General features: G+C 36.0%; 2 protein-coding genes across 4 annotated transcripts; both read right to left on the bottom strand.

Moving 5' to 3' along the window:
• Window positions 1–237: 237 nt before the first annotated feature.
• LOC121748035 (stromal processing peptidase, chloroplastic-like) lies at window positions 238–14,540 on the bottom strand. 2 transcript variants are annotated; one of them, XM_042142249.1, is made up of 25 exons: window positions 14,177–14,540; window positions 12,992–13,180; window positions 12,150–12,391; window positions 11,181–11,388; window positions 10,688–10,732; window positions 10,401–10,508; window positions 10,090–10,278; window positions 9,653–9,952; window positions 8,845–8,946; window positions 8,017–8,151; window positions 7,465–7,689; window positions 7,018–7,221; window positions 6,666–6,836; window positions 5,388–5,537; window positions 4,855–4,992; window positions 4,217–4,444; window positions 3,909–4,061; window positions 3,588–3,711; window positions 2,465–2,588; window positions 1,934–2,054; window positions 1,776–1,856; window positions 1,351–1,452; window positions 980–1,130; window positions 748–866; window positions 238–600 (listed from the first exon to the last, which is right to left on the bottom strand). In XM_042142249.1, exons 1-24 carry the CDS (start codon window positions 14,360–14,362, stop codon window positions 775–777), a joined length of 3,768 nt encoding a protein of 1,255 aa, XP_041998183.1. In that variant the 5' UTR covers window positions 14,363–14,540; the 3' UTR covers window positions 238–600; window positions 748–774. The 2 variants fall into 2 exon arrangements, with proteins under 2 accessions (XP_041998183.1, XP_041998184.1); XM_042142250.1 differs by having other exon boundaries at window positions 11,190–11,388.
• A 1,857-nt stretch (window positions 14,541–16,397) lies between these two features.
• LOC121747031 (ATP synthase subunit gamma, mitochondrial) lies at window positions 16,398–20,634 on the bottom strand. 2 transcript variants are annotated; one of them, XM_042141011.1, is made up of 9 exons: window positions 20,420–20,634; window positions 19,200–19,243; window positions 18,941–19,093; window positions 17,887–18,000; window positions 17,681–17,808; window positions 17,394–17,516; window positions 17,175–17,294; window positions 16,938–17,059; window positions 16,398–16,758 (listed from the first exon to the last, which is right to left on the bottom strand). In XM_042141011.1, exons 1-9 carry the CDS (start codon window positions 20,518–20,520, stop codon window positions 16,689–16,691), a joined length of 975 nt encoding a protein of 324 aa, XP_041996945.1. In that variant the 5' UTR covers window positions 20,521–20,634; the 3' UTR covers window positions 16,398–16,688. The 2 variants fall into 2 exon arrangements, with proteins under 2 accessions (XP_041996945.1, XP_041996946.1); XM_042141012.1 differs by lacking the exon at window positions 20,420–20,634 and adding an exon at window positions 20,251–20,348.
• Between the last annotated feature and the right edge of the window lie 1,622 nt (window positions 20,635–22,256).

Raw genomic sequence — 22,256 nt, 5'->3', positions numbered from 1 at the left:
TTGCACCAACTATTAAACAAACTTTGCTTTTCACTAAATAAATCAAATGCTTGTCAACCGACACTCCCACTCTCGTCGGTATAACTTAAGTGATATAAATGAAGGCAAAAAGTTAGTTCACATCAATTTGCAAAATTAGCAACTGAATTCCCATTTTCCGAATATTAGTTCATTTCCTTCTTTGGTTGTCTGTACTGAGAAAAATTACTTAAGATTATATAAAAAATATCTGCAAACTAAGAAAGAAGATTGTGCTTTCCATTTCAATAGATATGGATACTATATTATTCGAGTACACTATCAAGTATAAGAATGGATGTGATCTCTTACACTATTCACAATGTTACATATCCTGAAAGGATAAAAATCCAGTCATCTAACCATCTCAAAAGAGATGTGTATAACCACTATGATCCTCTACTTTAGTGAGCTTTTTTAAGAAATTATGTTTTGTTTGCATCCATTAAATCAAGGTTCAAAGACACATCAGTAGCTGCTCTGCCTGAAGTGGGAGATCTAAGGCAGTTCCTCAGCTTCTTTTATCTCCGTTGTTGCACATCGGGCTCCAGTCCGAGCAATCCTTCCCATGAAAGTTTCAACCTGTCGAGTTCACATCTTTCATTATGCATGTTTGCTTACCGACAGCAGAAAAAAATGGTACATGTTGAAAATAATCGAGTTTCAACTGAATTGTTCGTTACACAAATTTGAAAAGTGCAGAAGTTATCCATATGCAACAGAAAATACCTTTTTTGACCTGTCTCAATAAAAACTTTATGTTGTTGGACGTGTCATTGTTGACGAACCCCGTCCAACGGGAATTACATTGTGGAGGCCCCCAGATAATTCTCTCTCTTCAGGGGAAGCTGCAAAAGAAATTTGGGTAACGAGGGTTAGTACCTAACTAAGCAATTATGCAATAGCTATATAAGCAGTAGTTTACAAATTAACTTTTTAATCATAACGCATCTAACTTCACCTGTGACAGGTTCACCGGCCTGAGACCCAGCAATTCCGATGCAAGAGAACAAGCAATTCTCGTCTATCTTCAACTGCTCATATGCAATGTATACATCTTCAACAGTAGCAGCTTCGTATAGAGATATCAGTTCTTTGATGCAAGATATATCCTGAAATATAAGAGCAAATACAAGTTTCAATTCTCTCTCCTGCAGTAAGAGAGGGAAAAAGAGAAACTAACAAATATGATGGAGTTCTCTTTTTTGGCCACATGTCGCACGACACCCAACCCAGCACAAACATTACACTGTTGAGATGCCTTGTCGTGCATACCAATTATCTATCATAGATTTCTTTTATATTTTCAAAATATAAGTAAGAAAGCTCTACCTTTCTTGGGACAGATGTTGCTTGCAAGTGTGCCATCAATCCTAGCCAATATGCATTTGACTTGATTTCAGCTTCATGACGCATAAGCAGTGTTCGTCTTGCCTGCATATGCAAAGAAAGAGTTTAGTCAAGTCTGGGAAGACGAAAAACAAAAGAACCACCAAAACTTCATTCACTTCAGCAGAATAAGGACATCCACACAGAACGCACAGGAAGTGGTTCTTATAATTACATCTCTTGAATTTTGGTGAATTTTCTGAGAGAAAGTAAAGCAGTCCACCCAGGTTCTAGGCTTAATATCATCACACTAACTCCCAGAAATTCCAAGGGAACTTAAATGGTTATATCACACATTATTTTTTCATTATAGGCAGCAAGACAATTTTTTACAATCATCAGTTTAAACATATAACTACACAACTTACCCTGTCCAACTCTCTTGGGGCAATCTGGTTACTGTGAAGACCTCTTAGGACATTCTTGCAAGCATCAACAGCTTTATGTACCTGCATATTTATTGTTAGAATTCAATAATACAACGATCACAGCAAACATGAAAAATCATTACAGGATAAACACACACCTTTTCAGGGGTTGATGTCACTGAAATTACATACCACCCGAGTTTCAACCAATCAAACAGGTTTAGTTCAAATGACACATCATATGTCAGTCCAAGAGAATCCCTGACTGTTGTAAAGAGCCTACACACACCAACAAAAAAATTAGATTAAAATGATAAGAGCAACAAAATACTGGGAAAGGGGAAATGATAGGAGCAAGACTCATACAATTAACACTCAGAGATCTGATTCATGCAAATCAACAGGAACCTCTTAAGAAAAGTAACATGATTCAAACACATACAAGATTTTCCTGCTAAAATTCATATATCAGGATAAGTGTGCAGGTAACATGAGTACAGCATGACCGCTCTAAATCGCACACATTTGTGTTTATATTAAATGATAATATCCACTCCATATTAAACTTTTAGGTTATACTGTGCTTATAAAGTTGAAGTTTAAAAGAAAAAAGAAAAACACCAGATTTCAAAGAAGAGAGCGTTACCATAGCAATCAATAGCTGCAGTCGAACCAGTGCTAGAAATTACCTGGAATTTATGATCTCTTGCAACAAACCCATTGTGATGGCAAAAAATAGTGGGTGAGCACGCAGTTTTCCTTGGACAGCATTTTCCAACTTACTGTGCTGGTCTTCAGATTTCAGATGTTCACCTGGAAAACAATAACCGTATTCTTGAGAGATCATGTTATATCTACAAATCTTTATCATAAGAGAAACTTCATAAAAGCGTTCTTCAGGAAAATCTCGATAGCAAAGTAGAAGAGCCATCCATTTGACCATTGATTGCGAGAATATACAGATCAATCAGCTACCACGACCCCATTCTTAACGTGCATTTATATTAAGGTGCAGTGACAGTTTAACTTAACATCCATACTCAGCATCAGATTTGGTCTATAGACCATGTAGAGGCTAAGTATAGGTGAAACTCAGTTATCAACTTATCAACTTTATTTTTCACATTAAAAAGCATATTTCAAAAACAAACATGCTACTTTATCGATGAAGCAAGGAATGCACTATTTCTGTTTCTTTTATTCTTTCCTTAATTTCCCGATTCAACTCATATCTTCGACAGTGGCAATATTTTCAGCGAAACCAATTTTGCTCAAAGCATCATATAATCCATGAGTGAGAAAGATAATCTAGCTGCTTGGCTCTTTGATATCAGTCATGGTCATTAGGGGCAAGAAGAAGTACAGCTCTAGTCAGCACTTTATTCCTTCCCCCAAAAGGAAATAAAATCAGTAACATAAGTGGATCAGAATTAGCTAAGGTCCAATTGTCTTTGACATAGTTCCCATTTTTTCTCTTTCCCAGTCTTATTTTTCGTTTGATATGATAAGAAGGGAGAGAGACTTGTAAGTTTCTACTTTTCTACCTTTTGGAAATTGTAGTGGATGTGGATGAATAGGAAGTCAGTCTTCAAATCTCATACATGTGGATATGCATGTTGCAAAAATACAGCAGTTACTGAACAATTCACTACCAAAAATTTCATGTAGTTTTCATTCTTGCAAAAGCTTCGTGTAAATTGACAGTATAATTCTACGTCAGATAACAGAAAGAAAGAAGCTCATAGTATGCCCACTAAGGTAAGTGTACAAAAAATTGTGATAACTTTAGTATTTTAGACACAAGAAACTTACCAAATGCAGAGACATTGATAACTGACTCAAGAAGATTCTTTCCCTCAAAAGTAAACCCCCAGCGATTGGGAGCAGGTCCAGCAATATATGCACATGCTCGCTCATCTGTGTCCTTCAAGAATACCTGTGAGGCAGCCATTGAACAGAAAATCTAAGGACAAGGATAAGCACAAATTATGATTAAAACTAGAAACATAACTCCCATAACAAGCAATTAGATTCACATGGTTACCCGATCACATGCAAAACTTAAGAACTGAAGGTAATAGTCAACTTTCACTGGCAAAAATACATTCACCATTGGTATAGATCATTTCTTACTTGTTGATGCTGCAGATCAGCAGTGTATGGTCGAAATATGATTGGGCTGTACTTTTGTGGTCCCTCAGAACCCCTTCTTTCTCCCACTGTACCCAAATATTCCAATATACAAGACTCGATATCCTCTTCAGTGAAATCACCAACAATACTCACCTGCCAAACAGAAAATAGGGGGGCAACAAGAAACAAAGCAAAAGAAAGCCCTTACTAGTGAGATATGAATTATGAAGACATTCCATATGTTAAAATTATAAGAAAGTCACAAAAATCATCTTAAAAGAACTGACTAGAAGTGGATAGGTGCTAACCTCCATGTTGTCACTAACAAATTGGCGCATCACCGCATTTTTAACTTGCTCAAGTGTCAAGTGTTGTAATGAGTTTGGAGTGGGCTCAACAAATCGTTCATCTCCACCCAGCATGGCAAGCATGAGCTTGTGGGCAGTAGAACGCTCTAAACTTTTAGGGATAGAGCGGTAATAAGACAGGTATAACTGCTTTGCTCTGTCGAATGCATCTTCCAACCAAACACTTTGCTGCAGCAACAACAAGGCAGGGCTAAGCACAGTTAGTAGCAGGAGTGAAATAGAATAAAATATAGTATATTTTCACTATAATTGATGTCACCAGCTTAATTATTCCAACTAATGAAGTGAATATTTTTAGTTCATATTCCTGAAAATTACCAAACGTAGGATCTCTAAATATATGTATCCTCTCAAGGATTATGACAAATTTTAGCTTAATCAACCTTACTTGATCTGAAAATAAGCCTCATTCCTAACACATCAACTTCCTAACTCCACAAAGGGGAATGGTAAAAGCAGTAAACTTGATTGACAAAAATGCATATCTGTGGCTCATCAAATGACATGATATGAGAAATGACTCAGGAGATAGGCAGACTTCAATTATAATCCACCCATGATTGAAGGTTTCACGTTACCTCAAGCACCATATGAAGTAACTGGAAAGCAGCACGCATTCCATTATCTCTTAAAGTAAAGCGGAACTCCATGCTTATAAATTCCTCGGTTGACTCAAGGGAGCAATTGATCAGATGATTCACACAGAAAAGTTCTACCTGCAGATGGTTATCGTAATTATAACTATTCCAAGAAACAACGTAGAGTAAAAAAATGTTCAGTATTTGACAGGAGATACGATTAGATAGAGGACATACAACAGTACTATTTTTGTGTTTATCAATTTTTATGTTCAGAATATCAATGAAATGACACATAAACAACCAAATCATCTGAAGTCAAAAGTAAGATAAAAATAGTGCCTCTTATGCTTAATGTCAGAAACAGTGGCACTGGAACTAATTTCAAGTTATGATCAATTGATCCTTTCATTGTTATCAAATGAAGTGGAAAAAATTTCAGGTAAATACTGTATCAAATGAAGGAATCAACTTAGTCTTGGAGAAAACCTCAAATATGAGGTAATGAGAGAATCAAATTTTCACTACCTCACCTGTTCACGAGAGAAGTTTCCCACACGACCTCCTTCACTCAGAGTACGAACGCCAACAATAACCGCTCCCTTAGCTTCAGCAGTTTCAGCTGCGCGTCCACCACCGACAATGAGTCGCATGACACCACAATTGGCTTCGTTTTTGGAAATCTATTAGTATAGTAACAGGAGTCGCATGAAAGATTGTTTGACCTTAGGAGTATACATCAAATAACTAAACAGTATGTAGGTAGCTTAAAACTGCAGCAGAAGACTAAGTGACTAGCTCATCATTTGTTACTATTCAACGTACCTTTGGTTTGAATAACAAAAAGGGCTTCCTATGGATTTATTTTTTTTGTGGATTAAAAATCTGATGGATTGAATATATACTAGATTCAATGTTGTATATGATAGATTTATTTCAATGTAAACTTTGATCCACTAACAAGCAGGATAAATCATATCCCACCACTACAGGTGGGATGCATATCACCCTTAAACCCCAAAAAATCAATGGTCTTACTTATCAACCCACTCAAAACTTTTATAATGTCTGATACTTTCTGACCATCCACCCTAATCCTGTTATGTAAAAATACTTATTAATATTGATACAAACAGATCCCTGTACAAACAAGTTCTAGGTTTGATGAACATGAGTAGCAATTTCATGCTGTCTTTATTTTGAAAAATCAAGTACTCCCTCCGTCTCACTTTAGGAGTCTCATTTGAGTTCGGCACGGGTTTTAAGAAATGTAAAGGAAAGTTTGTGAGAAAAGATAGTGGAATGTGGGTCCTACTTTTATATATTACTTTTATAATAAAATGTGAGTGGAAAAAGGTTAGTAGAATGTGGGGCCTATTACCATTTATGGAATATTTCAACCAGGACTCACATCCTAAAGTGAGACACCCAAAAATGGTAAACCGGGACTCCTAAAGTGGGACGGAGGGAGTAATTTTTTAAAGATAAGAATGAAAAACCATATAAAGTTAAGTTCACAAAAATCTAAGTAAATTGCAGCTTTGTGTCCAGTTGATCTCACTTTAAGAAGGTTTATTTGAACCTTTCCCACACCATATAAAAACATTTTTATATAAACAGACACAAATAGTTCCGGGTACTAAAATGAGAAAACTAGATTATCAATTGATTATATACAAAAGTAAATGTTTAATCTCAAACAACTTCACGAAATGGCAGCCATCAATTATACTCCAACCAAAATAATCACAATGATCCCAAAACACTGCAAATATTCAATCAAATCAACCATGAAAATCAAAACGAGTTACCTTGTAATTCACTGGAATTCCATTCGAAAGACATCTCTGAACTATTCCTGTATCTTGATCATAAACCTTTGTCATTTTCTTTTCTTGGTCAAGAGGAACAAATGACGGGCGCCGCTGCAAAAGCAGTTCCTGCAGATTTTCTGATGATACCAACTCCTTGGGTATTTCAAGCTGCAGTTATGAACAGTTAGAAGTTAGAGATATATCGCTTTGACAATACTTCTTGAAACACAATTTCTACATAGGGAAACATGGAATATTTCTCCGAGTGAAGGCAGCACACTAGGTCTTGCTGTTATCCCCTCCTTATAACTGTGATTATTAAAATACAAAAGGTTTTTTAGGTAAAGACCTCGGGCTCAGCTTCTATGTGTTCCTTCAAACCAGCTTCAATAGCAGCCAAGATCTCTTCCGGTTCTATCTTGAATTCAGTTTCACCAATTCCATCAACGTGCACTTTCTTTGGAACACACGCAACAATAGCTGCAGGGGACGGTGCGGATTGTTTACCAAAATCAGATATGAACTCCAACACCTCTGCACCCACAGAGTTGACCTGAGGTATCAAAAAGATTCAGGTAAACATCAGTCTGCATATATATGGTGGCATAAATATACACTATTTTGTCACACAATTTCTATGCAGATAACTTTCTACATATATCAAGAATAATTAATTGAAAAATGTACAGAAGTATGTCCCCAAGTCCTGAAACACCTCTATATACATGTCTAATGTAAAATGTAAAGCCATCTCCAATAAGAAATAATTATGCTTCCACAACAAGGAAGTAAGTACCTCCTCAAGGGTAACTGTGCTAGCAACAGAAACCAAACTCTCATGCCCTTGTCTCTGATCCATCACAGTATGACCAAGTGCATCACTTTCCATAATGAAGTCTAAATTATCCACCGATGACACATTATCAATCATAGCAGCCAACTGTTCGCTGTCTTTTAATAGGGCATCTAGGTACCGGGCTAATTCACCATTGGTGACTCCAAATTCTTTGAGCCTTCTAACCTGAAGAAGCAGAAAAATAAAGACACGTATCTTAGAAATAGATTTGGGAAAACTTTACAAATTATCTGTTACTATAAGATAAAAACTAGCATGCAAACTGAAGGAAACAAATGATAATCGGTTCTTTCCATAAATTTGATAACAAATATGCAGGGAAGTTGGATATATGTGTTGGAAAATGAAAGCCAGTGTGTAACAATATGTGCATATAACATATTCATATCATATGTATACATGTTAGCAGTCATGAAGGTACTAGGTGCAAAGTGATATCTATAATAAACACAGAGAGAATAACAGATCATACAGGAAATGAGAAAAACAAACCTCCTGCACAGCAACCTTAATTGCATTTTGCCAATTCCGAGGTTCTGCAGTCACAGTAAGTGTTGTAACAGTACAGCCTTCTCTTCCTGAGTCACTGTGGTCCAATTCAACCGCGGTAAATGGGGGATTGGAACTCTGAGAAATTCCTTAAATTAGCCCAAATGCAACTAATTGAGATGCAAATTACAAGATAAAAATGATCATGAAATAACATAATACATTAGAGCTTGTAACCACAACATGTAGTTGCTATTATATATGACACGTGTATCTAATTATGCATAATGTACAGTCAGAACCTCACAGAACTAAAAGGCATAAAATTAAGAACTTAGCATTTAAAGTTCCGTGGAGCGAGTCTAATATCCATGAAATCAGTAAGTATCAACCTTCATTTCTTCAACAAAGTTTTACCAGATAAACATTCAAACATATCCCTGTTTATGGTATCTTATTATAAGCAGTTACACTCGATCAATGAATTGGGAACTGCAAAATAAATTGCAATAGTATTCAAGTGATCATGTTTGCACCGTAACAAGATATAACACACTCCACTGAATATTTGCCTCAATCTTGATTCAGTCCACCATAAAATCATAGGCTTTCCTAGATTTTGAGGAAATGTGTCTCATTTCACTTGTCTTCACAACAATCTTGAAATAAAGAATGTGGCCATCAAATTTAAAAGCAGGCAATGAGTTTTAAGCTTGAGCACATGTCCAATACCATAATGGTACATCATGATATTCAGTACTACAGGCAAGGAGATATACCCATGGACTGACTTCTTACACAAAACCATATTAGAGGGAGCAGTCAAAGCACCTGGTATCTTGTATTAATGCGGAAATGCAAAGCAGAAAGAAATATTCTCTTCATCAGCACATTCCGCAAATCGCCAAATGTACGGACCTTGTTGACTGGGATCTGATGAAAAACAACAATAATGTCTGTCAAGAAAAAAACTATTCTTAAAGCCTCCAAAGGAAATTGATTCCTCCAAGAAATGACCTTTAGCTAAAATATTATGGATATGATGTGAATAAACTGACAACATTGAGCGATTCACATTTCAAAAAAGAATGAAATCAACTAATATCAGCCACATGTCTTTCATGACTCTAAACTGAAAAGTTTCTAGAAGCCAAAAGGTTACTAGACTAAAATAATTAGGATAAAACATTGCTACACTTGGTACTTCACTACTTCCACATTTTGAGTTGTGTGACTAAAAGTTAACTGGACATGAATATAATGTGTCTGATGCATATATATATGTATGCGGAAGAGGGTAGACCATAATAACCCATTCCCACCAACTTACATTGCTGCGAATTATAAATTAGAAAGGCAACACAGCATTTTTATTTGCGGACATCGAAGTTTGAATTTTTTAATTTTGGATTGAATACTGTAATACCAGCTGTGGCTATCTAACATTTTAAGTGGACATATACTATACATATCATGAGCATTAAAACTTTTATGTACATCTTTTTTGCCCTTGAAACCCTGCTTTTACCGAAAGTGTTCTAATATAAAGGCAATATAGAGAGAGTGATGATTTTATCAAAACAGCACCACTATCCAACTACACTGTGTTAGGACAGAAAGCAGCATAAAACATAATTACCTTACAGAACATATTGACTGAGAAATTCTGAAGCAATTCATGCTGAAATATCTGGGGAGGGTTAGCTTCTGTGTAGCTCCCAGGAATGGACCAGTTATGCTGAACTGGAGGGCGAACAGCATGCCTCTCCCTTCTGAGATTTTTTGTTTGCTCCAGGGAAACAGATGACCTTTCCTGAGATAAACCACCAGACAGTCCACCTGTCAGCTTAGGAACAAGGAAACTGGCCATCGCACCAAAAGCACTTGGCGTAGATGGGACAGGTGCCTCATTTTCCATGCCAATCTTGCCAAAAACTGCCTGAAAAGGTTTAGGAAATTATTTGTTATTTCATCCATATAAGTATAGATTTGAAACAACACAGACAATATAAAGGAGATGCAAATATCCTATGTCTATATCATCTCCATGTCATTAAAAAAGGAGCAGTTACATACTTCAATGTGGTTCACTGTCTTTGGAATGTCATCAATGTCCCCAACGATATACAATGTTGCATTTGCTGGAAAATACCATCGCTCATGGAACTTCCTGATTTTATCAGCATCCCATTTCTTAATCTGTTCCTCCAATCCGATAGGAAACCTTTTGCTCAGCTTGTTCTCAGAGTGCAAGTATTGCAACAACTGTACCAACAAAGAAATGAATAACTGGTAAAAGGCGAGAAGAAAATTGAAGAGAGAATTTCAGTAAAAATGACATGGAAAACAACAAAAAGTCATCAAAACTGGTCACTTGTTCTAAATACCTGGCAATCAACACGGTACTCTATGGTGTTCATCATTTGTAGTTCTGACAAAATTGCTCGTCTTTCTTTCTCAACCCGAGAAGAAAGAAACTTGGGGTGAAATGCAATCTACAGTCATTCAAGAATGTGTTGTTTTTAAACAGCATATAATGAGAACTTGAGAAGAACACAGAGAAGTACAAAAATGCAAAATAAAACTGAAGAGTGCAAAACCATTGAGCAACATAGGATGAATTTTAAGAGTATTAATTTTGAAGCATTGAAATCAAAAGGAATTGATATATTACCTCATTAAGAGCATCCAGGACAACTGGTAGCAAGTCACCTTCAGCCTATATATCAAAACTTCCATTAGACTAAGTAGAGAGTCTAGTCTCGAGACTAGAAATGCTGAAGAAAACCAGAAAAGAAAAGGAACAAATGGTAACACTAATTTAGACACATCTATATATCTGCATATACACCAACGGCACTCCTACTATCGATTATTCCATTTATTTTTATACAACTGTCTTCACATGATCATACAGTTACTTATTTTCTTTCTTGTCCCTCCTTTTCTTCATCATCCAGAGGGGAAACATAAAAGTTGGTTGTGTTTCCTTGATTTCTCCTGAGTTTCTCCCCTGGAACCCCTACTTCATTTAGTTTGATAATCTTCTCCAAGCATATAAAAAATGAGTAAGAGCAAAACAAAATAAGGCATACTACAAAATAGTTGATAGACCCACCAAAAACGTAATTACCAGAGTATCTTGTACGGAAGGGATTAAAACAAACCTCACAAACCTGTGTACTAGTTGGTGAGTGAATGTGAAACACTGTGTGATGGAAGTCTGTGTACGCATTAGATCTTGCTCCAGTTCCAAGAAGTTTCTCACGCTTCTTACTTCCAAGGAATGCAACATGTTCAATCATATGAGCAATTCCTTGCTCATCATCTTCCTCGTCGATTGATCCAACATGGACTTCCATGTGAGCTTCAAACCTATAATTCATAGGCAGAACAATATTAAAGAAAAGAATGGAGAAACAAAAGCTCTACTCGTTGTGGATCATAATACTGCTGTCCATAAGGCAATTATCAACTTTTGTCTACAAAGCCAGGATCACTACAAGTACTAGACTCCACACTACAGCAACTAACTCCTTTTAATAACTTTATTTAATGTGCTGTCATGAGTTCCGAGTATATTCATAAATTCCCCTAGAGGATGTGTGAATTTCTTCAGACTAACACATGCCTTAAACTATCAGATGGTTTATTAATTATTGCTTACTTCCCACAATAAAATCATGTGTACATAAAAACATAGAGCTTACACATACCGAACCTGTCCAAAGTACTTAACAAAACAAATGAAGCTTTTTTAGCTTTTGTGAACATGATACAGCAAAGTATTTCAGTACCCTCTACCTGTGTTGAAGGAAAGCTTCAAAGTTTGAAGGGCAAAGTAGCAAATACACCCTCATGTTTACAGGGGAAAACTATATAACTCCCTAACGTTATGTTTTCCCCAACTTGTTACCTAACGTTCCCGTAAATGCGGCAGATTTCCCATCTCACTAATGCATGTTTTAACTCTAATAGCAAAAATTGAATTCTTCCTTTTAAATATCCTTGGGGCATGCAAAGTTGCACTTGTTTTTTACATTTTTCAAGCATTCTTCTATATTGTGACAATATACTCTTTAATCACGTAAAAATGCATTTATCATGTCCATGAAATTATCGTGAAAGAAAAATACCTATTAGGAGGGACTTTATTTGGCAGAATAAGATAGCGGAGCCCATTTTTCAGTTGTCCTCTGTGCAATTTTGGGTGAGAAGGAATCTCAAACCTTAAGAAATTTTCAAATTCTATTCTCTCTGCTTCGGTGTCTACTATACTCAAACCAGATTTCTCTGTAACACCATCAGGCCAGGTGGTACTTGCGGCATGTGGCTCTTCATGGCCCACAGAGGCATGGGGAACTTGAAGTTCTCTTACCTGAATGTCAAATTGATAGGAGAAACCAAATAGATATCATTCAGACAATCAGTGGAAAAACACTAGAACTTCATCAAAGCAGTGCATGTCAAGGCCTCAAGGGAAACGCCAAAAGGGGCGGAAATAAAATCTTCGACTACTGACTATGCCAAAGAACAATTATGTCAATAGCATGGTATTTTTGCATAAACTTTTCTTCATTCTCCTTGCTGGTTATTATTGCCTCAAACAACAGCAAAAGATAGATAAAATCTTCCATAAAAGCAGCACCCAAGAATGTAATATTTGCTTTACACTGAATTCAGAATGCAGATTGATCCTCAAGTAGTTGGGAAAGGATTGAAAACATAACAGGTAAACCAAGAGTGACAGAATTATTGATCAAATACAGAAATTATCTATCACTAGTGAGAAACATAAAAATTTGACCCAGCCCAAATGCAAAAGGAATACATTTTGTTGAAATGAGCAATAGAAGAAAATGGTGTAAGATAATAAATCCAGTTTTCAAGTAAATAACATGCTAGTGAGTGAAGTTACCATATATTCACCATCAAACAGTTATTTCAAAATTCAAAATTAGTTTCACTAATGCCTTACCTCAGTATTATCTGGTAGGTTCTTTGTAAGAGGAAAGGTCGACTTGTCAGCAAAGAATCCAGAGGTGAATCTCTTCACTCCAATTTTCTTTCTATTGTAAGAATGGAAGCAAGATACTCGTTTTGAATTAGCTAGCAAATGTGAACGAGGTGCTAGTTCTTTTAACTCGGAAGAAAGTCTTCTACTTGTCTGCAACAACGGACAACAGCAAGAGAGATATTATAGTTGGTCAGGTGAAAACAGTGGATAGTAACTTTATACAAGTGACTTAAATGTAAATTTCATTTCAAACAAAATGAAATGACTTTTAAGGAGTGTGCAGACCAGATAACAGGCAATCGTAGAACTTTTACATATAATATAGTGGACTTTACATAATCTATATTAATCATAAAGACCCACACCTTTTTTAAAGCCTCAAAATGGCTTTGAGACATAAGGATAGATGTCATCTCACAGAGATTTTATACACTATTTGTATTAATAACATTAATATTTAATCAATTATCAATGGGAAAAAATCTATCCAATCATCCAATGCAAAGATTTCTGTTGTAGATGGGGGGGCAAACTTATTCATTCTTATCCTACAAGCAAGGACTTTGTTGCCAAATATTGAATCAATGACTTCAAGATTTAAACAAACTGCCAAGAGCATCAAGGCTCATCCCTCAACAGCAGTGACCATCAAACTATAATTAGTACTCTTATATCATTGAGCAGTTTATAATCCTTACACATTCCAATATAAATGACCATAAGAAAATGGTTACAAAAAGTGAAGTGCATTCTACATGTTTATGAAGCACATTTTAAGCCTACCAAGAGTGATGCAAAATGTAATCAAATGGTTTCTATCATTTTATTAATTACAGAACCGGACTGACCAACAAAATAACACTCCAAAATGCACTCTAATTATGAACCCGCTAAAAACATATACTTTCAAGCTTCAATTTCACTTCCTTATTCACCCACGAGCCCTAACCACACTGCGCTATAGGAGAAACTATTTCACAGCTGCTATTACACCATGAAGCTGCTACAGCAATTAACCAAAGCTTCATTAAGTAGTTAGCCAGGATATTCAATTTCCTACTCCACGTTATAATCCACAAAAAAATATAGCATTGGACATGAATATGAACAAATTTCAGCAGAAGTCAAAACATTTCCCCAACAAACCTGACTGGTAACGGAACACAAGCGTCTGCGACAACCATTCTTGGGCGGGTGGTAAGTAATGGCCTTGTTTAACAGTGTCCGATTAAATTTGGGTGTAGAGAGCGCAGAGATAGAGCTTTGTTTACTATGGTTGGTGGAATTGATGGAGGCTAAAATTGGTTTTGTGTTGGTAGCAGAGGTCTGCATAATTGGAAAATTAGGGAGAAACAAAGATTTGTGGAAGGGTGGAGGTGAAGGGGGATTGAATTTGTAGGGGAGACGGAAATGAGGTGATTTGAAGAGTTGAATTGGGTGGGGCGGAGTCGGCGGTTTAAGTGGTGGCTGTTTATCCAGCTTAACTCACATTTTTTTTTCTTTACCAATCAAAAAATCAGAAATAAAGATCAATCGCAGGTGTATTAATAAAGTTTCTTATTGGAAGATAACAAGTATGATTATGGGTTAATTGTATGAATGATTAGTATTAAACTTTAATTCAATTTTTTAATTATTTCTATTTAAAATGGAAATACAAATCTATACTATGTGATCGATATAAAATGAGAATTTTGGGACTAGTTAAAAAAATATCATTTTGAAGGAAACAATAGTTATAAATATCATAGCCATGCCAATTTGCTTGGCCGTGGAGGGCCGAGCCGAGAGCCGGGCCAGCCCATTACAAAATGTCATAACTCTATGTGTGCATTAAATTTTTTACATGCTATAGATTTTTTGAGATATAATTTTATTCAAATTAGATTTTGTGAGAAAAATGAATTAGTATTCTAGGTTTTACAGCCGATTTTAAATTTGTGCAACAAATCAAAATTTATGATTATTCTGGAAAAATGTCCAAAAATAATTGGAAGCATCAAACCGAATTGTTTGAAGCCTAATTTCTCTTTTTATGGTCCAGCCCATTCTGAATGTCAATCAAATGTGTTTGATTTTATTTGGATTTGATTCCCTATAATTAAAATTTGAATGCTCTACAACTAGAGTACTTGGATTTCAGGATAGGAAAATGAAGGGGACGGAATCAAATCTCTCTAAAATTTCTCTATTTTTATGTTTTGAAAAGCATAACATGTTGGTTATTAATGAATCTTAGCTATATATTTATACAACTATAATTGCAAATATCCATATTATAAATTTACATATTAGGATTTTAATATATAAAAAACTTGGTGCACCAAATATTCCACCATATATACTTCACAACAATAGAGTAGCAGAGGGGAAATTAAAAGGGCGACAATCCGCATGTTCTCGCGTCTCAGCGCAGCCATCGCCATTGTGGTGACTTCAAAATCGGATCGAAAAAAACGCTAGCTCTAGTCTAGGGTTTTTATCAGTTGCTTGAAAAATGGAAGCGGTGATGGTGAAGATGTTTTAGGGTGCGACAACGTCGTTTGACTCCAGGATGCAAATTTTCATTTGACTCCCTTAAATATACTAATGATTTGCTTTTGAAATCCTAAAATTTAGGAGTTCTCACTAATCTTTTATACAAAAAGTGGCACATTTCGTTGTCTCACATCGACGACGGTTAATCCTTATATACTTGCCATCTCAGTCATTGACTGAAATCTCAAAATAAAAATGATTAAGATAAGTCGATGACTCGAATAAAATATTTTATGTCAATTATGCAACTTGAGATCATTTTTATTTGAATAATGTAATTTCCTTTTCGTTACTCTCTATCTTGGTCTATTTCCGTTTCATAACATTTTTATTGCTCACACTCATTTTGAATATTCACTTTTACAATTATCCCACCTTAAACTTTATTTTTGAAATTGGAGTTAGTACAAACTATTTGATCCTATTTTTATCTTTTAATAGTACAAAAAATAATATTCCACCCATCTTCTAAAATAGTGCATACCAGATTGTATCACGAGTTGTAATAAATGTTAGGCATAATAGTATATCGTAGTACATGGATAAATATGTACACGAGTTTTAACAAATATCGGTTTGCAAGTCTGATATGACACTATTCTTGAAGATGCTTTGCTAAGCCCAATAATAAAATCTTAATTATTCCAATTTGATGATCTCCAAAATTGTGCAGTGTACGTGATTTAGATCACTTTACACTAAACACACGATCACTTTACTAAAATAACCGTATCGAAAAGAAATGAGCCAAGTCGAATGGAAGGGGGAAAAAAGTACCACTCACAGACAACTACATAGACTACGGATAGTCGAAAACAAGCCATAAAGCTTCACAACAAGAACAAATTCATATTATCACTGAAAGAAATAAGAGCTCGTTCCATAAAATTTAACTGTAACTAAATGGAGATCGTCGAAATTCAGTAACACTTTTCAAGAACATTAAGATTACAAATAGATCTCTCACAGTCAAGCACAAACCAGTATCCCTTGCATGAAGTTAGCCAGGGGGTTATTTAAGTACCCGAAAAACCTCAAATGGAGGGAGGGTATCACGGAGGTATTGCCAAAAGTGCCAAACAAGAAATATTATTTCTTCAACATCTCACTAGAGAAGCAATTATCCCTCCAATGCTGATGCTCCAGATATAATCTCTATCAATTCTGTAGTGATAGTCGCTTGACGAGTTCTGGTTGTAGACAAAAAAGAAGCAATTAAATTGGTTGGCGAAGATTTGATTACTTTTTAACAATAGAATGACTGAAACAGAAAGTTTGGCTAGCATCGTTTTGGTGCATAAATAAACCAGTCAGCAAACGCCCTCATGAATTTTGTATTTATAATAATGCAATGAGATAAGCATGAAACCTGTTATAAGTGAGGGTGAGGCGGTCAAGCATCTCTCCAGCATTTCTACTTGAGCTGTCCATTGCAGACATTCTAGCTCCCTGCTCACTGCAAGCATTTTCTAAGACAGCATTGAACATAACCTGAAGGACATAAGAGTTTTAATATCGGGTCTAAAATAGAAATCAGTCCTAGTCTTATTTATCGAACCCATATCTAATAAGATATGGAATCATCAGTCGAAAAGGTAAAACATACACATGAGAATTGGAACTCTGTCAGATTCTGAAGCACTTCTGACTTCGTTTCAGCACCTTCAACTTCATAAGAATCCAATTCCCCAAGTTGACCTCCAGCTTCAGATTCTCTCTCAACTATCTATATCATCATTGGAAGGAATTAGCATGCAGCATGTATATACTTTCACGAAATGAGTTATCATAAAATTCAGTGACTTCAGTCGATGCAATTACTTACCTCAGGAGATAAAATAGTGGATACTGATGGAATAAACGAGACCACTGATTGGAACTTATTGTACACAATCCTTAATGCATCATATTCTACATTCTTTAAGATGTCATCAGCAAGCACAGCAACCTGTACAGACCAGTAGGATTAGAAAATTCAGTCAAGAAGTGGCGAGAAAACATGAACCAGATTCCAGCATTAGATTAATTGGAGGTCTCTAATCTGGAGGACTGATATGATGGAGAGGCATCTACAAGGGGGGTAAAACAAAAAAAGCACGGAGAAAAGACAACCTGAGTATAGTTCAGAGGATTCTTCTGCAGCTCAGTTAGGGCTAGCTCAATATCATTCTTGGAGTCTCGAACAAGTTGGGCCTTGGCTTTCTCTCCCACAATAACATACTTGCATTCCTTGTCGGGACCTAAACCATGTAACTTACGGTTACTAGATTTTTTTCTCTATAAGAATCGGGATGAAGGAAAGGAGAGACAGAAGATACCGGAATTTAACTTCTTGAGGCCCCTGCTAACTTTCACTGAAGTAGAATTGATACCACCACACAGACCTTTGTCGGATGAAATTGTAACAACAACAGTCTTCTTCACATCAACGCCTAATGCATTCAAACATGTGGACAAGCAGAATACAGGATGAGGTCTTGTCTTTAAGGAAATAGGCACAAGTTAGATTTTTTTTTGTAGGAGCTATTTAAGGGTTTATCAGCAGAGGAGATAAAGGCTTAACAATGTCAATTGAGATTTGAGCATACCATTTATAGAAACAAAACAATATAGTGGGCATTTCTTTAATGATCAAAGGATGTAAGATAAGCTTTAAGCACTCAATAGGAGCATGCTAGCAGCCAGGTGAGTTAATCTATGCAGGAAATATATCAGGCCAATAAACTGTATTTTGATAAGGACATTGTTAAATAGATAAATAGTGGATACATTTGACTATTTGAGACAAAGACAACCGGTGATCACAACAGTTAATGATTCAGCAAACTCTTTGTCATCCGCACCAAAGCTACTTTTGTGAGTTTTCTTGATGAGCTTATTGTAAAATCAAAACACATCATGCAAATGATGTGAGTCAATAAGTCTAAAATTAAATAAAATATAAGAGCTTGGCAGGAACGAATCCCAACTCCAGATGAGTAAATCATAAAATCTGATGGAAGTAATCTTAATGACATCTAATGACTGGAAACATATTTTTTAGGATGGCTAAGGAATGTTTTAGCTCAATGTCATAGGTACGTTAAGCCATGAAAAAAATGATAATGCAATGGTCTTGAGATGAATCCAATTGCTATCAAAACATAGAAAACATATGATGACACAGAACTACTCGTATTAATATTCACCCACGCACTTTACAGATTTTTTGAAATATCATATTTTCCCAGTTTCCCCTAATGACAAATTCATGTGCAGAAGCCACCTTGGACTTTAAGTTAACAAGGCCATTGTAATATGCAGAGTGTATTTTGTAGACAGCATGATACACTGAACCCAATGAGAGACCAAAATATTTATACACAAACTTACTTGGAAGGTCACCAAGAAGAGCAGTGAATGGTTGCCACAGACCACGTGAGTTTTCAGTTTTTGACTGAATAGCTCGGAGCTTTGAAGCTGCAACCATCTTCATAGCCTTTGTGATTTTTTGAATATTTTTGACACTCTTCATACGATTGCGAACTGTAGATATGTGGGTTTTCCATCATAATAGTTCAGTCAAACAAAAGAGTCATAATAATTTGGTAACTGACTGAAGATATCATCAGTGGTTCAAGAGTCATCATACCAATTTGAGTTGACACAGATCGAACTCCCAAGAAAGATTGATCCCTGTTGGCATGAAATTTGCATATTCAGTTAGAAGCAAAGATGTGAAAATTGATTATGAATATTACATGCAACTTTTAAAATGCAAACAAAGTGAAAATATTGATAACCCATAAATAACGTACGAGGGGTCGTATATACAGTAACAATTCTTCTATGTGTCACCTTAAGAGTAACATGTTCTTTATAAAGTATTCACTGCATGTTCAGTCACATGACTCGCATGAGGCCCATAGGTCCAAAATTGTCATAGGAGTAGTATTTATCTAATCAATGTAACCAGCTACTAATATTTTCTTTGAACCTATCCATTTCTTATAACTTTAGTACAGTATCAGTTAAATCCTGGTTTCACCTTTCCACCAATGCCCTTAGTCCATAATGGTGTAGCTCATTATCCTTCAATAATATAATCAGAAACAACATATCCCATACTTTAAGTATGATACCTTTTGCTTTTAACTAAACAATTTTCAAAAAAATATCCTTAGATGTAATGTTTCTCGGGCTAACAAGTAACAGCTTTGATATATTTGAGTCGTGACTGATTATTTAGAATATAAGATATGCTTCAGTCAAGGTTATAATAACATCAAGAGAATGATTTCCATCTTAGACACACGCCACTGGTCCAACACAATAGACGAGGCCAAAGGCCAAAGGGACAAACGTCAGGAACCCCATTAAATCTGCACATTTCACAACTTTGTAACCCGCCAAATCAGGAAAAAAAATTATATGTCCACTACCCATAACTACAAACACAACCAGAGATGACAAAAGAATAAGCTAATACAACTATGAGCTTCGTAAAACACTAGCAATCAGAGACAATGAAGGGAGGCAATTAAGCTGCAAGAGATGCCGCATTGAGTGATTTGTAAAACCAACACGTTGTACATTAGCTGCAAGAGGTGCCGCATTGACACCAAGTCTTCTGCTTTACAAACATAACAGTAAAATTAACACAAATTCACACTTAATGACGCGATAAAGAGCAAATCCTATACCCCTAACATTGGTTGAAACGGCGAAGAATGGCACAAATCCAAATGAAGCTACAGCCAAAACTGATGCTAAAACGGAATCAGCCAAACACGCGCCCGCGCATATTTATTATCAGCGACAACAACAACACATACAGAAGAAAAAGTGAAAGCAAAACAGATCGCATCGTACTCCGAAGGAACGATAGACGAACGGAGGGGATTGATAGGGCGGGGAGAAATGATAGGGGCGGCGATCCGCCTGCCCTGGCGTCTCAAAGCAGCCATCGCCATTTGTAACTCTTCAAAATTAAATCGGAGAAAATGCGAGCTCTAGGGTTTCTGTTGAAAATGGAAGAGGTGAAGACTGATAATGACTAGTTCTATCGTGCACGACGTCGTTTGACTCCGGACGCAAAATGCTAGTAGTAGTACTAGAATTATGGGAATCTTTAAATATTCGTACTAGAATGATAGTAATATTTGGTTTATTAGTACTACTATCATTTAACCTAATACTAATGTTTAATTTAGTTTTTATAGTTAAAATATTGTCCTTATACAGTATATAAGTCAGTGCATTGCATGTGAATATGGGATGGATAATTAGTTTGAAATATAATACATACTCCCTATCTATTGTATTTCACTGTTTTAATAAAGACCATCTGCTATTTAAAAATAGAGAATTAAGGATGAAACAAATTTTATATACTTTAATAAAGTAGGAGGAATAAAGTTATTGGAGTGTAATATGTAGTCAATAGGTTTTTTTTTTAAGTCCGTTTAATATTTTATAACGAACTAAGATGATAAATGTAAGTTATTTTTTGATGTAAGTTATTTTTTGAGGACGAATGAAGTATTACGACTATAACCTTGACCCAGCATTTATCCACTAACAACATGGAGTATACTTTTTCCATTTACAAAATAAGTCATCTTTTACAATTTTGATATATCCATCAAAATTAGTTACTTATAATTTTAGAATTCTTTTACATTATTAATTATATGCGTTTTATTATTAATTGTTTTTTCTCTATTTTTTCTCTATTTTTTTTCTCAAACTTCATTAATTTTACATTAAAATTTATGTTATTCTAAAAGAATTTAGAGGTCATAAGAGTGTCCACTATAAGGCGGACACGCCCAATAGCCCCGCTCCAATTTTTATCCATAGCCCCAGTTTTGTTGTCCATAGCCCCAAAATTTTGTGTCCGCCACTATAGTGGACACCTCCAATAGCCCCCAAATTTTATAATCAACTTTCATTTTATAATGTTTCAAGTAATTATGAACAAATTTATCGGGCTATATGTAATTAGAAGAACACGACTATACGAAGTATAATTAAAATTAAAATTAATATTACACACTAAATTAAAATTAAAATTACACACTACATTTAATCTAGTACAAATCACTAACATGTTTACACTGCGCCACCACCTCCCCTACGTGCCCACACTTCTTCAATCAAATCGGCTTGCAGTGTGTTATGTGATGTGGTCCTGCGCATATCAGCGAAGCGTTGGTGTGAAAATAATGAATGGAGTGGGGTGTATTTATAGGTGAATTGAAATGTAAAAAAAAAAAAAAAATCCGCTATAGCCGCGGCTGTCGGTGCTGCCACTATAGGCGTCGCGCCTATAGCCGCGTCAGCCCCCATTTCCCCGCGTCCTCGCCCCGGAGTCGGCTGAAGCCCGTCCGCCCCCTACCGCCCCCATTTGGGTGTCCGCCCGCGCTCTCCACTATAGCCGCCCGCCCTCCGCCCCAACCCGCGGCTATAGCCGCGGGCACCCCATAGTGGATACCCTAAGGAGCATTAGGGTGTCCACTATAAGGCGGACACGCCCAATAGCCCCGCCCCAATTTTTGTCCATAGCTCCAATTTTGTTGTCCATAGCCCCAAAATTCTATTTCCGCCACTACAGTGGACACCTCCAATAGCCCCCAAATTTTATAATCAATTTTCATTTTTTTTTAAAAAAAAATTGAAATTCGCTGCATGCGCCGCGGCGGTTTCC

The sequence above is a fragment of the Salvia splendens genome, chromosome 9 (assembly GCF_004379255.2).
Source record: "Salvia splendens isolate huo1 chromosome 9, SspV2, whole genome shotgun sequence".
In the NCBI taxonomy this organism is placed as follows: Eukaryota; Viridiplantae; Streptophyta; class Magnoliopsida; order Lamiales; family Lamiaceae; genus Salvia; species Salvia splendens.
This window is presented reverse-complemented; position numbering and strand designations above follow the sequence as displayed.